The sequence below is a fragment of the Tachysurus fulvidraco genome, chromosome 25, assembly GCF_022655615.1.
Source record: "Tachysurus fulvidraco isolate hzauxx_2018 chromosome 25, HZAU_PFXX_2.0, whole genome shotgun sequence".
In the NCBI taxonomy this organism is placed as follows: domain Eukaryota; kingdom Metazoa; phylum Chordata; class Actinopteri; order Siluriformes; family Bagridae; genus Tachysurus; species Tachysurus fulvidraco.
Window position 1 is genome coordinate 16,396,747 of NC_062542.1, and position 17,500 is coordinate 16,414,246.

Sequence of the window (17,500 nt, forward strand, 5' to 3'; positions counted from 1 at the left end):
TTGAGTCGATCGTACGTCTGAAATTAATAAAAGAGCCGGTGATAGGCTTTATACGTCTTTTTACTAAGACTACTAAGTCTCTGACTGTTAGTGAGTACGCATAGTAATATAATTACACCAGAAAGACTGAAGAGGATATCATGAGCCATCGGATATAAAGTAAAGCTCGTGCTACAAAGAAAGACAACGTTCGTTAGCATAAAAGAACCAGTTAAAGTCTGTTCGCTCGTCTTTAGGGACGTCCCGGTCCGGGTCGTGCTGATTCGGTGGCTGAGAAACTGTCCAAACCTCATGATTTAGGCCACGCCCACTTCAGGTTTCAATCCGAATACGGCTACGGATATTCATTAGGTATCCGCTCGGTACGTCACAGCAACAAATAAGCAGCTAGATAAAGTGATTAGATCCGACTGTGATGAAATAACAGACACATGAATAATAACTAACTTTGTCCATGAAAATCAATTGAGAACGAAAATCAATGCAAAACGCCACGAGTTAGTATGAAGGCAACGTTTTTTGCTCCGTTATTCAATGGAACTAAAGCCTTCACTCACTCACTCACTCACTCACTCACTCACTCATTCTCTACCGCTTTATCCGAACTTCTCGGGTCACGGGGAGCCTGTGCCTATCTCAGGCATCATCGGGCATCGAGGCAGGATACACCCTGGATGGAGTGCCAACCCATCACGGGGCACACACACACTCTCATTCACTCACAAACTCACACACACTATAGACAATTTTCCAGAGATGCCAATCAACCTACCATGCATGTCTTTGGATCGGAGGAGGAAACCGGAGTAGCCGGAGGAAACCCCCGAGGCACGGGGAGAACATGCAAACTCCACACACACACACAAGGCGGAGGCGGGAATCGAACCCCCGACCCTGGCGGTGTGAGGTGAACGTGCTAACCACTAAGCCACCGTGACCCCTAAAGCCTTCAGTTTATTTTAATTTGTTTCTGTAACCTAACGATAAGCGACCTATCAGATTTGTCCGTCGGTGTGTTTGAACCCGACAGAGTTTCGCTTTACACGTAACGAAGCTTTTGTAAATCCTAGTGCACTTTGCTTTGCACGAATACACACACACTGTTACATACAGTTTGGTATCACCAGAGTTCCTGTAGCTCCTGCACACCGGACTCGACCGGAGCAGATTATTAGCTCGAGTTATCCGTACGAACCCGCCGGATTATTAAGTCACGGCCCGGACACGCCTTCTCCAGCCGAACCCGGCATTAAAAGTTTTTTTGTTCGGTACATCAGCAGGCTTTTGTAGGCCGTCGTTCGCTCCGGCTTTAGAGCCGGGATTAATTTTAACAAAACGTGCCAAGTCAATGCGATTGACTCCAATTACGCCATGAAAGGACGCTAAATATTCAAATGAGAGGAGCGGGCGATCGGCGGCCTGCCGGAGAATGGAGGTGTGGAACGATGCCAGTGAAAAGAACCACCCATTCATTAGCACCTGAGGTGAAATAATAGGCTCTCATTCAGCCGGCAGTAGACATGTGTTCTGGTGTGAGAACAAGCCCCCAGTGGGCCATTTGCTTTCTTTCTTTTGTTGTTGTTGTTGTTGTCAGGTCTCATCAGTAGCCGTCGGCACACAGTCAAGGTTCTGAATAACAGGGCCGCGTTAAGAGGCTCGAATTAACATGATCACGCATAGACGAGTCCGATAATGAGCCGCACGGTCACATACAATTAAGATAATTAAATAATAATGGAGACAGATGCAAATTCCAGACAGAAGTGGACCCAGGGTGTAATTCCTTTTTTTTATTTTGTGTGCGTTTGCTAACCGCAGCGGAAGCATTTAAGGATCTAAGAGGAAACCATAGCCATGTCCAATCAGCTGCAGCTATGCAGAACAGGTCTCTGAATCGGAACGTCCTGGAAAACTCGTGAAGTAGAGCTCAGGAGAAGAGACGCAGCCTGTAGGACTCTCTGGTTTGCTCCTCCACCTGTTTCCTTTCAGACTGGTCTCCAAAGCTAAGATCTAAGAACCTAAGCTAGAGCCTGATCAACAAAAATTAGAACCTAACCAGAGCTGCTTAACCGTTTCATCCACCATGGAGCTCGATCTGTACCGTAGGTCCGCAGCTGGATGACACTCACTGAACACGGAGTAAAAAGTGTCGATCATGTGGGTGACGATGCTCCTCTTGCCGTTCCTCTCAGGTCCAGAAGGAAGTGGCCGAGCTGCAGAACACGTGTCTGACTCTCCGAACCAGAAACGAAGAACTGCAGAAGGTCCATGACAAGCTGTGGAAAGTGACCGAGGAGAAGAACCAGAAGGAAAAGGAGAACCAGGTCATGAGATATGAGCTCAAGCAACTGGGTCTTCAACTTCAGCAGCTTCTCTCTATTTTCACAGAGACAGGTTAGATACTACCACGTTATTATCCTATATGTGTGTGTGTGTGTGTGTGTGTGTGTGTGTGTGTGTGTGTGTGTGTGTGTGTGTTGGCACTCTGTTTGTGTGATCACTACATCACAGCCTGATTGGCGTGCCTCGTTAAGCGGCTTGCTAATGAAGTCAGTCTGGTGCGATGGCCTGACACCACTCTGCATACAAAACACACAGACATACACACACACACACACAGTCTGACACACTGCCTGTTACACTGTCCACCCCCTCGCCCCTGACACATCAGCAGTCTTATTTCCTGCCATTATTTACATTTTCCTCACATCTACACCCGAGCCTGCGTTCATCAAACTAAACCATATCGAAAGAAAAAAGTTCTCTACAGTCAGAACGTAAAGAACCGCACAATAAACCAGCAGTAGAACCGATCAGGATGTAGAAGAATCAGACATCAGATCATCCCAGTATGTTAATCGGTTAATACAGATAAGGTCTACGAAGCGTTTCCGCTAGTCATCAGCATACGGTATAAACGTAAAGAGAACTCGAAGTTAAACGTCTTAAACCAGCTCGATGTTGTCATGGTGACTTTAAATGACTAGCACAGTTACAGTTAACCAGGTGGGTATCGGGACAGGTCATTAAACCGCTAGCTAACAATCGACTCTTAATGAACACGCAATAGCACAATCCAGTATTAATCCAGAAGCTTTTCAAGTCGCTTCCATGCGTCTATTGAGCGGAAACGTTCAGGGTGTCGTATTACCGAAGCGTACGTGTTTCTGGTGTATTTACCACAAACGCAAACACTAACTGACCCTAAGGCTACTCACTGGTCTGCATCGTTGTTGTACCCTGGAATGAAGGGACAGTGCACAGGGTCGCCAGGACACGGGACGGGATTTGTACAGGTAGAACATGCCGGAAGACGGTGCAGAGCTCCAGCGGAAGAAAGAACCCCGTTCGTCGGAGTCCTATAAATATGTTGCGAGCGTCGATTGCAACAGCGGTGGGAGGATTGCAGTCGCTCGCGCTCGACTTGTCTGTTAGTTTGGAAAGTGGCGTGTGAGTAAGTAAGTCAGGTTCGACTGGGATATATTTACTGTTATCCGGGCTGCAGAGGTTACTTTAGGGCATGTCAGGTTTAGGATGCACATGTTTCACCCTGCTGTGCGTCTGGCTTTGTGTGTTTGCTTTAGCTGAAGCTGACATGCCCCCGCTTGGCTGTACATGTTCGATACACACGTACAGGAACTGTAGCTCACCTTAATGATGGTTTTGTGTGTGTGTATGTGTATGTGTGTGTGTGAGAGGTAATGATGCGGTGCTGTGCTGCCTGGCTTGGCTGTCTGTAGAGAACTCCTCATTTGCAGTCTGGGAGGCCTTTGTTGTTCATGCGCACAGTGTTGTTACGCAGCCTGGAATGTCTCATTAAGAATTAACGTGGCCATCCTTAGCAGGCGACAGGCAGAGATCATCCTGCAACACACACACACACACACACACACACACACACACACACACACACACACACACACACACACACACACACAGCCCTCCAGCCCGAGCGCTTTAATTATCAGGAGTTATCTGTCCCCCTCCCCTCCCTTTGTCCTCGCCGTACCGGTTATGATCTGATTCTGAAGCATGCCGAGTTTCCGCGGCCTCACCTGGCACCCTCGCCTTCTCATTACCTTCTAGCTCCCACACGCGGCTAAACACGCCAGCCGCCTGGGTGCTAGCTTTGGGAGATTTTTTTCAAAAATGTTCAATTTTTAAAAGCCGCACAAGGACGAGGATTTTTTTAAAAACACACACACACACACACACATTTTACCTCCAAAAATCTTTCCCTGGATGAGACCCCGAGGTTGCCGGGGAAGGCGTCGTATCTAAGATTTCCAAAGAAGAGCTTAGCGACTTCGTTCCCGGGTGTCAAGGCAACAGTTTCACAGACGCACATCTATCCATCCTTTCGTTCCGTAACATTAAAGTCGACTCGCGAGCGGCGCTGCATATTGATTTCCGAGGGTGCTTAAAATGTAAAAAAGGTATCCGTGGGATTTGATTGGAGTCGGTGTTGACCGTGCATAAGTGATGGGTTTCATTAGAATTTTTATGTTATTTATTTATTTATTTATTTATTTTTGGAGGTCTGCGGAAAAACACGCAAAGTTCTAAAATAGAAGATGTTCCGAAAACCACGAGTTCAAGTGGCCGATTGAACCGTATAAAGACAGACAGACTAAAAACGAGAGCGACCTGTGAAGGAACCCTTGCAGCCTTCGACAACGGGGGGTTAAGAGAGCGTCTTGCGCTTCAGCCACTCAGCCGAGCCCTTGGCATGGATGAATGGAGTGCTTAAGAGAACAGAGCTCCTTGCCATGCTTTGTGTTTCCCCCTTATACACTTCTGCTCCGACGTCACCGTTGTCCTAGGGCCAATCGATGAAGGACGGAGCTGTTCGCCTTCGTGCAGCGTTGCCCACTTAAACTTAGCGGTTATTATTTCTCTTCCGCTCTCTAAGATTTTTTTTTCTTCTTGCAAATACACGACCTACGTAGCGTGATGTACACCATTCCTTCGTTCCGTCAGTCTCCGCCGCACACAATCTGGCCTCGGTGACCTGCACCACGGCTGCTCGAGGTGTTTATTTTTTTTGCTGTTATACGCAGCTCCGTTGCTGGAAAAAAAGATGAGGAGGAATAATGCATTATGCACCGGAATATAACTTAATGCAGCGGCTCCCGCGTCCGTCCCCGCAGAAGAGAGCCGAGCACCGATTGGCTGGCAGCGACATGATTTACGAGGCCGGGGTCGCGGAGGTTTTCCATTTCTGGAAAATGATACATGGCAAAATAATTGAAGAATCCTTAGAAATAGTGTTAAAATGTTTAAATGCAAATGCTGCTAATGCAGAGAAAAGTGAAAAATGGAAACGTTATAGTGCGAGAGGTGAAGGCTGGGTGTGCTGAATGATCAAAATCCAGGGGATACACACTCACACACACACACACACACACACACACACACACACACACACACACTTTTTTTTTTTCTTTTCTTTTTCGATGCACGGCTTTACTTCTCGATCAGATTTGCGCGGTTCTTTTCTGCACACACACACACACAAAAAAAATCTCGATGAACAAACGGCTCTCGATGCTCATACAGAGTAATACAGTAGGCCATAAATTTTCATTCCTTTTTGCTCCGAAACGCCGCCCTCAGAGCGAGCACTGACATCCTATCCCTTTCTCTGAGAGGTATACATTTTAAAGATGATGGAATTATCAGTGAGATCTCTCCGCCTGAAAACCCGGGAGTGGACCCGAGGAAACTCTTTTCCAATACAGCTAGATTACTACAGATAATTGTGTTACACAGAGTATCGATCGAAAAATTGTTGTACTCAGGAAACATCTAAACACACAATTTCTAGGTTCTCTTTATTGCTATCTATTCTACAAACGCACCTTCTGGTTTTTTTTTGGGGGGGGGGGGGGGGTTTGTGTTGTGTTTTTTTTTGTTGTTTTTTTTTTTACTTTTTATTCGGAGGCGCTGAATGAAAAAGATACGGATTCTATTATTATGAAGAATCGTCGTAAAAATAAAACCTCGGGTCGGAACATCAGAGAAATTACTTCTTTACAAGAATCTATTGATCACTTTATATCAAAGGAGTATGTTTGACATAAGATTACCTGCCAGTTTGAACATTAGGTACACTGTGTTATAGCCCGGGGCAGTTGTAAGTCTGCCAAAGGGATTGTAAATAAGGCAGCAGCTGCGAGCGCCTCTGGCTTCGAATCAAGTCGAGCTCAAAACTCAGGAAAACTCCAGATGATGCAAATTTTTAAAGTTCCCGCCTCGTCCCTTATGATGACACCTATAGGATAACGGACACGTCCTATAGCGACGCGTCTACTCCGGACCCTCCTCACACACACACACACACACACACACACACACACACACACACACACACACACACACACACACACACACTTATTTTTTCTTCTTTAAAAGGCCAGAATTAAACATATTTCTCTCTCTCTCTCTCTCTCTCTCTCTCTCTCTCTCTCTCACTCTCTATCTCTCTCTCCTTTCTTTCTCAGCCTCCAGCTTTTATATTTCACTGAAGACATTATTCCATCACTTCCAGCATTCTAAACTCAACCCTACCTGCACATAGCAAAATAAACAAACCGACCACGTGCCCCGACAACGATTAATTGTTCACCGCCGACTCTCGGCTCTCTCCCAGGTCGGCCCGTGTTAACGGGGTTATATCGGATTGATACCTTTGGATATACTATTTATTTTAATTTATTTATTTTTCTTAGCCATAGCTGAATTTTAAGCACCTCTCTACCTCGTCTTATCGATTTATTTAGATGTACAACAACTTTTTTTTTTTTTTTGTACCTTGAGGTTCTGTAATCTAGCTGAGGTGGGCTCGCGTTCAGGCTTTGTGTGTGTACGTGGTTAAATATTTAGAGATTTCGGTTGCCTCTTCAATTTCCTGCGGCTCCAATTTAAACAGTTTGGGCCCTGTAACGCTATAAATTAATCATGTTTGACCGTGGATTTTTAGCATTCACTTTTAAGCAGCAGTCCTCCCTACCAGCCGTATATAACACACTATTTAGAAGAAGACTGAAAGCCCTTAAAGCTCTGCTGTGCTCGGATCCATTACACTCAGCAGCTCAAACTAAGGGGAGCTCTACTTACAAAAATAACACAATCATCTCTGCATTCAATAATCCATAGTCTGAGACTCAGTTCTGACCGGAGTCTGTGTTTTATTAGATCTATTTAAAAAAAAAAAAATTATCCCTCACTTTATATCAAACGTAAAGGTACGACGCGGCTTCGGCGTGCCGTCCGAAAGCAAGTCGTTTTAAACACACACTCGATATATTCACTATAGGAAAGGAAGAACAGTGGGTTTTTTTTTTTTTTTTTTCATGATAGATGTATGAGAGAAGGGAGGGTGGAGGGGGAGGAGGGAGGGGGTACATGGGCTCAGCTGTATTCATCATGGTTTGAGTTCAGGTTCAAAGTAAAGAGTGCCATCTGTCGTCAGAGATCGGAATTTGTTCCCGCTTTGTGGAAGCGACAACAAAAGGACGGAGGCTGAGGACGTATAGCAGGAGCGCGGACGGACAAATATAAATCATAATGATATAGAATTTTTCAAAACAGCATTTTGGTGAAGGAAAATGTTTTCGTTGTGGCACAAGGATATGATTTGTAGTCTTGGTCCTGAAATATAACACTGCTGGCTCGGTGTGATGTCTTACAGCACTGCTAAAAATACTGAAATTAAAGATTACTGGATGAATTTCTGGATGAATTTGAGCTCCAGTCATTTTTTTTTTTTTTTTTTTTACAATTTCTTCTTATTGAGTTAGTTGTTTTTAACAAAAGATCAAAAATAAGGCTAATAATAAACAGGGGATACGATTGATACGCAGATCTAAACGAACATACTGTATATACGTTTCCATTAGGTCATAATATACACAGATGTACACAACGTATAGGTTAAATATAAAACAGTAATTTGTCAAGGGTATTTATCAAGGGCTCTTTTTGCTCTTTCTCTCCTTCCTTTCTTCTCCTTTTCTTCAGCTGATGCTGTACTGGAGCGGGAAGACGGCGCTGTTTTCATACCATCATTGCTCAGGAACACAGAAGAGCAGCTGAATGACAATCCTGAAGCGAAAGAGGACATCCCTCAATTCACCTGGATACAGTAAGATACTGTACAGTAACCATGTAAAACCACTGACACACCCGGATACAGTAACCATGTAAAACCACTTACACACCTGGATACAGTAACCATGTAAAACCACTGACACACACGGATACAGTAACCATGTAAAACCACTTACACACCTGGATACAGTAACCATGTAAAACCACTGACACACACGGATACGGTAAGATACAGTAACAATGTAAAACCACTGACACACCTGGATACAGTCAGATACAGTAACAGTGTAAAACCACTGACACACCTGGATACAGTCAGATACAGTAACAATGTAAAACCACTGACACACCTGGATACAGTCAGATACAGTAACAATGTAAAACCACTGACACACCTGGATACAGTCAGATACAGTAACAATGTAAAACCACTGACACACGGATACCATAAGATACAGTAACAATGTAAAACCACTGACACACCTGGATACAGTCAGATACAGTAACAATGTAAAACCACTGACACACCTGGATACAGTCAGATACAGTAACAATGTAAAACCACTGACACACGGATACAGTAACCATGTAAAACCACTGACACACCCGGATACAGTAACAATGTAAAACCACTGACACACCCAGATACAGTAACAATGTAAAACCACTGAGACACCCGGATACAGTAACAATGTCAAACCACTGACACACCTGGATACAGTAACAATGTAAAACCACTGACACACCCAGATACAGTAACAATGTAAAACCACTGAGACACCCGGATACAGTAACAATGTCAAACCACTGACACACCTGGATACAGTAACAATGTAAAACCACTGACACACCCAGATACAGTAACAATGTAAAACCACTGACACACCTGGATGCAGTAACAATGTAAAACCACTGACACACCCGGATACAGTCAGATACAGTAACAATGTAAAACCACTGACACACCCGGATACAGTAACAATGTAAAACCACTGACACACCCGGATACAGTCAGATACAGTAACAATGTAAAACCACTGACACACCCGGATACAGTAACAATGTAAAACCACTGACACACCTGGATACAGTCAGATACAGTAACAATGTAAAACCACTGAGACACCCAGATACAGTAACCATGTAAAACCACTGACACACCCAGATACAGTAATAATGTAAAACCACTGACACACCTGGATACAATAACCATGTAAAACCACTGACACACACATATACAGAAATAATGTAAAACCACCGACACACCTGGATACAGTAACAATGTAAAACCACTGACACACACGGATATAGTCAGATACAGTAACCATTTAAAACCACTGACATACCTGGATACAGTAAAATACAGTAACAATGTAAAACACACCCGGACAGTAACCATGTAAAACCATGTAAAGCCACTGACACACCCGGATACAGTCAGATACAATAACAATATAAAACCACTGACACACCCAGATACAGGCAGATACAGTAACAATATAAAACCACTGACACACCCAGATACAGTCAGATACAGTAACAATATAAAACCACTGACACACCCAGATGCAGTAACCATGTAAAACCACTGACACACCTGGATACAGTCAGATACAGTCACAATGTAAAACCACTGACACGCCTGGATACAGTAACCATGTAAAACCACTGACACACCTGGATACAGTCAGATACAGTCACAATGTAAAACCACTGACACACCTGGATACAGAAACCATGTAAAACCACTGACACACCTGGATACAGTCAGATACAGTCACAATGTAAAACCACTGACACACCCGGATACAGTCAGATACAGTAACAATGTAAAACCACTGACACACCCGGATACAGTAACAATGTAAAACCACTGACACACCTGGATACAGTAACCATGTAAAACCACTGACACACCCGGATACAGTAACAATGTAAAACCACTGACACACCCGGATACAGTAACAATGTAAAACCACTGACACACCTGGATACAGTCAGATACAGTAACAATGTAAAACCACTGACACACCCGGATACAGTAGCAATGTAAAACCACTGACACACCTGGATACAGTCAGATACAGTAACCATGTAAAACCACTGACACACCTGGATACAGTAACCATGTAAAACCACTGACACACCCGGATACAGTAACAATGTAAAACCACTGACACACCTGGATACAGTCAGATACAGTAACAATGTAAAACCACTGACACACCCGGATACAGTAGCAATGTAAAACCACTGACACACCTGGATACAGTCAGATACAGTAACAATGTAAAACCACTGACACACCCGGATACAGTAACAATGTAAAACCACTGACACACCTGGATACAGTAACCATGTAAAACCACTGACACACCCGGATACAGTAACAATGTAAAACCACTGACACACCTGGATACAGTCAGATACAGTAACAATGTAAAACCACTGACACACCCGGATACAGTCAGATACAGTAACAATGTAAAACCACTGACACACCCGCTTACAGTAACAATGTAAAACCACTGACACACCTGGATACAGTAACCATGTAAAACCACTGACACACCTGGATACAGTAACCATGTAAAACCACTGACACACCCGCTTACAGTAACAATGTAAAACCACTGACACACCTGGATACAGTAACCATGTAAAACCACTGACACACCCAGACACAGTAAGATCTATAAACTAAAATGCTGTGATGTCATTTATAATCCTGCGCTAACAAACACACAATTGTCCCTGATAGGAGTTTTTTTCAGCGTAGCTCCATCATCCTCCAGGATGAATCCCATGACACCAGGACCACCTATAGTTGGTGGAGTTGTCTGTTGCGTTGTAGTTCGTCAGGAGAAGCGTAGTTTGTCTTACCGCGTGTCTTACCGCGTGTCTTACCGCGTGTTTCCTCGTGTGTTTAAACAGCATCTGTGTGTAATCTGTGTACCGTGTGCGTCAGCTCCAAACCAGCATGTGCTCATGTAACTAGCGCTTTGCCCTTTGGAGTATTTAGTTTGATCTTCGCCTGCTGGCTGGCTTCATCAGTTTTATTTGAAATTTCATTCACTTTTTTCTGTTTTTTTGGAAGTTGTTAACATGGCGCACCCACAGGTGGCTCGACGGGGTCCCGGGTCCTCCCACCGAGCACAAATGTCCATTATTAGTCCAGATGTCTTTCAGCTGTGTCTGGGAAACCCCCATCGTTTACCCCCTGTAAACTTTCTGTCGTCTCGTGAAATCCGCCTTTACAGCTTTCTGTTTTCAGCCCGTGAAGCCTCGTGTCTCCTGTCGCTCGATCGGTTCGGATTAATGAAATGTGGCTAAAATTTACCCCAGAATAAATTTATACGTCCTTCACGTGAAACACGGAGTGACTTTTCTGTCTCAGGATAAATAACCCCAGTACACATTCAGGGATGGAAATATGTTAAGCTGGTTAAGCGGCACGTATTAGTGGCTATATTCTCCGTGCCGATTGGTCAGCGGACATCGGCTCAGACGGCGCTCAAAGCTGTAACGTGAACGACAGGTTTATATTAACACGATCATTCATTTCTAACAAATGCACCCAATTAATGGGATTGTTTCCATAGTAACCGCTCATACGCAGAGATTTATACGGCAGAAATATCCAGTCTAATAATGATCCGTGTTTTTTTTTTCTTTATTAAGTTGCTTAATGCTGGTGACGGGGGCACGGTGGCTTAGTGGTTAGCACGATCACCTCACACCTCCAGGGTCGGGGGTTCGATTCCTGCCTCCGCCTTGTGTGTGTGGAGTTTGCATGTTCTCCCCGTGCCTCGGGGGTTTCCTCCGGGTACTCCGGTTTCCTCCCCCGGTCCAAAGACATGCATGGTAGGTTGATTGGCATCTCTGGAAAATTGTCCGTAGTGTGTGTGTGTGTGAGTGAATGAGAGTGTGTGTGTGCCCTGTGATGGGTTGGCACTCCGTCCAGGGTGTATCCTGCCTCGATGCCCGATGACACCTGAGATAGGCACAGGCTCCCCGTGACCCGAGAAGTTCAAATAAGCGGTAGGGAATGAATGAATGAATGAATGAATGAATGAATGCTGGTGACATAAAGGACCGCTTATAGGTTCCGTAGGTGAGAACAGAAAGTCGTGTCTTAGACGATCCACGGCATTAAACCTAACTAGAAACAGGATTTATTGTTTGAGGAAATAAGGTACGAATAAACCTCCGAAGACGAAACCCACTCCAGATTGGGTGACTATACAGTATGTATATAGTTTGATATTTAAACCCCTTTTCACCCTGGTTTTCACCGTCGCTGACCAAAGTTAGCTCCCGAACACAAAATTAGATCGGTTTCTGCTCCTGCAATTACTCGTACATTACGATTTAACCTTTTACCCTGCACTAAGCGTCCCGATTGTGGTTGAATAGGCATTTGCCTCGTGTGTATTTAACTCTCCTCAGCCGTGTGGTATTTGACTGCACTAATGCAGGCGAGAGGCAGAGGAGCGCATGTTCGCAGCCCACCGAACGTCCAGTAGAGGTTGTGGAAATTGTAATAATTTGTCGTATTGATCCTTTCGCCACGGCAGTCGGTTCCCATTGTGGCAGAGCAGAAATAGACACTTCATCGATTGCCTCTTTACTGCCGCACTTCCCGGCCTGGGAAGGAGGCTTCCTGCTGCCGCTGGGCCCCATTGTCCCTCACGCCCGGAGATTTAAACGACCTCTGAGATATTAAAAAAAAAAAAAAAAAAAGGAGGGAAACCGGTTTTACTTCTGAAATCCAGCCGCTTCATGCTCGCTTTCTCGTTTTAATGCGCTTGATTTGATTTATTTCTCGTGCTCCAGTCAGAGGGCCACGTGAACAGCAGTGATTTTACCAGCTTACACACCATTATGTTTTATAAATTATTATCTTTAACGTTCATGTTAATGACATACATATCTCTGGTCACCGGAAACTAAAACAGCATTAAACGGGAGGTTATTTTCACTACAACCGAACAGCCACGATTTGTCGATTTGTCGCCATCGTGATTTATTAACAGAAAAAAAATTAATAATTAATCTTCAAAAAAAGAATCACACCCAGGGATAGAGATTAGATCAAGTGTGTGTATTTTATAGTAAAAATTATTCTGTACCTTTACTTTTACTTTCTCTGTCACTGAATCTCAAGGCTTTTCTAATATCTGCTATCATTTAATGTTGATTTTATTTGTATTTTTTTTTTATTTTTTTTTTTTATTAAATGTCTTCGTTGTGGCACAAGGATAGGATTTATCTATTTTATTTATTTATGATAGTCTTAGTCCTGAAATATTAAGATTACTAGATGATAAAAAAAATTAATAAAACACATATAAAATAATACAATTAGACAATATTGAAATGTTCAAATTTGATTTTTTTTTCATGTAGCCCGAGCTGTGATCATTTTTTTTAGGAGTTTAGATTGTTTTTTAAAAAAATCTTTTACATCGTAACGTCATCATAATCAAACTTTTCTAACCGTTTTTTTGTCGATTCTTCCAGAACGATCAGTTTTTATTTATAACCGCTCGGAATTCTGTTATTTGTAACCAAGTTGTAAAAGTGAGTACAAATGTTTCCCCATTCAGAAAGCATGGAGGTGTGAAAACTTTTGCACTCACTGTGTGTACATCAGCATGCTTAGTGAATCAGAGTGCTGATGCTGCCTGTACAGGATGGTTAGAAGCGTTTATCAGTACAAAGTGTTATTGGTGTGTAACAGGGGGACTGTAGAGCAGCTCCGGGTCCAGCTCCAGCTTTTACTGGGATCTGTGAGGAAAGCTGGAGAAGATGCAGCGCTGCAGCGGAGACTCGTCTGTGTGGCGGCGGGAGAGAGGGACGAGGCCAGAGAGCAGGTTAGTGTCTCTCTCTCTCTCTCTCTTTCTCTCTCTCTCTCTCTCTCTCTCTCTCTCTCTCTCTCTCTCTCTCTCTCTCTCTCTCACACACACACACACACACTCTCTCTGTCTCTCTCACTCTCTCTCTCACTCTCTCTCTCTCTCACTCTCTCTCTCTCTCTATCTCTCGCTCTCTCTATCTCTCTCTCTCTCTCTCTCTCTCTCACACACTCACTCTCTATCTCCCTGTCTCTCTCTCTCTCTCCCTCCCTCTTGCTCTCTCTCTCTCTCTCTCTCTCTCTCTCTCTCACACACATGCACACACACACACACACACACACACACACACACACACACACACACACACACACACACACACACACACACACACACACTTTCTTTCCTCTAGCCCCTCACAACACGTGTCACACTATGAACGGGCATAAAGGCCAGAAAAATCAGCTCTCACACTTTTCACAAAGGTCAGCCATGTCTGAAGCCTAGCATTCTCAGAGCCCACACACACACACACACACACACACACACACACACACACACACACACAAGACGTCTTGGATGCGGGGCCTGTGCCCGAATATTTTTTATTTATTTATCCATCCACTCAACACCGTTCTCTCCCAGAATGAAGCACAGAGACCAGAAAACCATCAGGGGTGCCGATATTTATGATATAGCTACACGTGAAATCTCGGCCTTATAAAGCCAATATTGGCGTCAGTGTGTCATTAACAGGTTCAATATTAAAAGCGCAAGCTAAAATAATATTGTGGTATATTATAGAGCATCACACTGTGTTCATCTTTAAACACACAGCGTTCGCTCTGACCGCTGGTTTGTCTGTTCCACAAGTGCGTCAAACTAGAACTACGTTACATACGTGACGATCGGAAAATCTACGGATTATACGCTCGATCCAAACACGTCTGCAGATCAAACCATCCGTCTTTTATCATGTGTGACATACGCTCGTGGTTTGTACCGTAAGATTCTGCCTTCTCTCTCTCAGCCAGGGTTTTTCCTGTTGGCGACGTCGGCAAAGCCTGTTAGCGCGCGGCATCGTGGGGCGGCACCTCGTTCTAATACAGCAGGATTTGGACTTGTAATATTTCAGAACGCCTCGTACGTGGGAATCAGGTCGGATAACGGGCGTCAGGTTGGAACTTCACAAAAGCCCGGAGACTTAATTAATCCGGGTCTGAGCGAGGTTCTTTGAAATCATTTAAATTCCTCTCGACTTCCTCTTCATCTTCTGCTCCGCACGGTGAATAATTCAGCCGCTCTTCGGTCTGTAAGGCGGTTAAATATGCCGTGTGCTTTACAGAAGTAAAGCCGAGGAGCAGAAGGGAGCTTAAGCGCGACTGATACCCGACATCGGGATCATTTTCATGTGTCGTTTGCTCTCTGATGAGCTCGGGCTAATTACGGCAGGTGTCATATCGACCACCCGGCGCTCTGATCAACCGCGTCCTCCATCACCTCAGAAATAAAGAGTGAGACAGAAGGCTAATCAACTCCCTCACACCTTCACCTCACACTGACACCTACTCCAGTGTGCAGAAGCCCAAGGCCTTTCATTTGCGGGTTAAAAGAAGAGGAAAATAAGGACAGTTCCTTCTCTTTTTTCGCCTGGACTTTGTGTTTAACTTCATGGGACAGTTGTCAGATGTGAGCTAGATGAAGCTCAGCTCAGGATCCTGCAGTAAACGGCTCAGTCGAACTCGCTCCATCCGTTTAACTCCTCGTTTATTCCAGACATGATCCATAACCACGCTTATTTTAGGCAAAATTGCCGCCCATGTCGCAAACGAATCACGGTGAGGAATCCTCGGAAAAAAAAGATAAAGCACCTCCGTGTGGCCGATCAAAGGTTTTAAATAGTAAAAACAGCAGCAGGCGTCGAGGCCGTAAGAGTAAATCCATATAACAAATTGCTTTTGTGAGCTCTGGATGAGCCGCCGATTTTTCCGTATTGAACTTTTGTCCCATTCAGTGGCCACAGTGGGGAAAAGATACTGATCCTCTGCAGGATCGATAGACGACCAGGCTTCGCTGAGCAATGCGCGCGCACACACACACACACACACACACACACACAGGAAGACTGATCACATCACTCTGTGGTGCCTCTTAAACCCTTTTCGACAAAAAACTTTCCATCCCCCAAATTTTCCCATCCAAAAGATGACAGTTTTTTGGGTTCCTCTCTTCCTCCTCTTTACCTCCTCTTTACCGCCTCTTTACCTCCTCTTTACTGCCTCTTTACCTCCACTTTACCTCCTCTTTACTGCCTCTTTATCACCTCTTCACCTCCTCTTTACTGCCTCTTTACCTCCTTATTACCTCCTCGTTACCTCCTCTTTACCACCTCTTTACCTCTTCTTCACCTCCTCTTTACCTCTTATTCACCTCCTCTTTACCGCCTCTTTACCTCCTCTTCACCTCCTCTTTACCTCTTCTTCACTTCCTCTTTACCTCCTCTTTACCTCCGCTTCACCTCCTCTTTACCTCCTCTTTATTTCCTCTTCATCTCCTCGTTACCGCCTCTTTACTTCCTCTTTACCTCCTCTCCACCTCCTCTTTACCACCTGTTTTACCGCCTCTTTACCTCCTCTCCACCTCCTCTTTACCACCTGTTTTACCGCCTCTTTACCTCCTCTTTACCGCCTCTTTACCTGCTCTTTACCGCCTCTTTACCTCCTCTTCACCTCCTCTTTACCACCTCTTTACCGCCTCTTTACCTCCTCTTTACCGCCTCTTTACCACCTCTTTACCGCCTCTTTACCTCCTCTTCACCTCCTCTTTACCACCTCTTTACCTCCTCTTTACCTCCTCTTCACCTCCTCTTCACCTCCTCTTTACTGCCTCTTTACCGCCTCTTTACCACCTCTTTTCCTTCCACTAGGAGTTTTCAGCGCTGCTCAGAGGCAGAGCTAATGGCTAAGTGAGTTACTTGTTTCAGTTCATGTTCCTACATCCATGATGAAGACCATGATGGTGTGTAGGTTCTGGAATGGTGTGTAGCGAAGAACCCGAGTGTCGTGACCTGAGCCGTGAACCGGAACATCAGAGTCTGATCTCACTAACGCTCTTGTAGGACATACGAAGGAACACAAATCTCCACAGACACGACCGCATATCCAGAGGAAAGCTGGCGGCTCCTTTTACGAGTGTCGTTCGTTAGACTCGTGTGATATTTATTATTTCCTGATTTTCCCAGTGTTATTCTTTTATACATCATTTCCTGAGAACGGGGGAAGAGGCGGGGCTTCAATACAGCGCCTGTCAGTATCAGAGAGGTAAAAACACGTGATCGGATCATTTCTCAGGTTTATTGGGGAGAAAAATATTCCTTTACTTCACGAATCCTCTTTTTGTGTATTTTTAATTTGTTTTAAGTCGGTGTGATAAAGTGTAGTGATGTGTGTGTGTGTGTGTGTGTGTGTGTGTGTGTGTGTGTGTGTGTGTGTGTGTGTGTGTGTGTGTTTATTAGGCCATAATGATGATGTCAT

The 17,500-nt window shown here is 44.4% G+C and overlaps 1 protein-coding gene across 2 annotated transcripts in view; it reads left to right on the plus strand.

Moving 5' to 3' along the window:
• The window catches only part of LOC113660230 (plectin-like), a 59,066-nt gene that overhangs the window by 12,464 nt on the left and 29,102 nt on the right, over window positions 1-17,500 (plus strand). For both annotated transcript variants that reach the window (XM_047808362.1, XM_047808363.1), the window contains exons 9-11: window positions 2,193-2,394; window positions 8,023-8,146; window positions 13,856-13,988. In XM_047808362.1, the coding sequence (XP_047664318.1) occupies window positions 2,193-2,394; window positions 8,023-8,146; window positions 13,856-13,988 (459 nt within the window). The remainder of the gene's footprint in view (window positions 1-2,192; window positions 2,395-8,022; window positions 8,147-13,855; window positions 13,989-17,500) is intronic.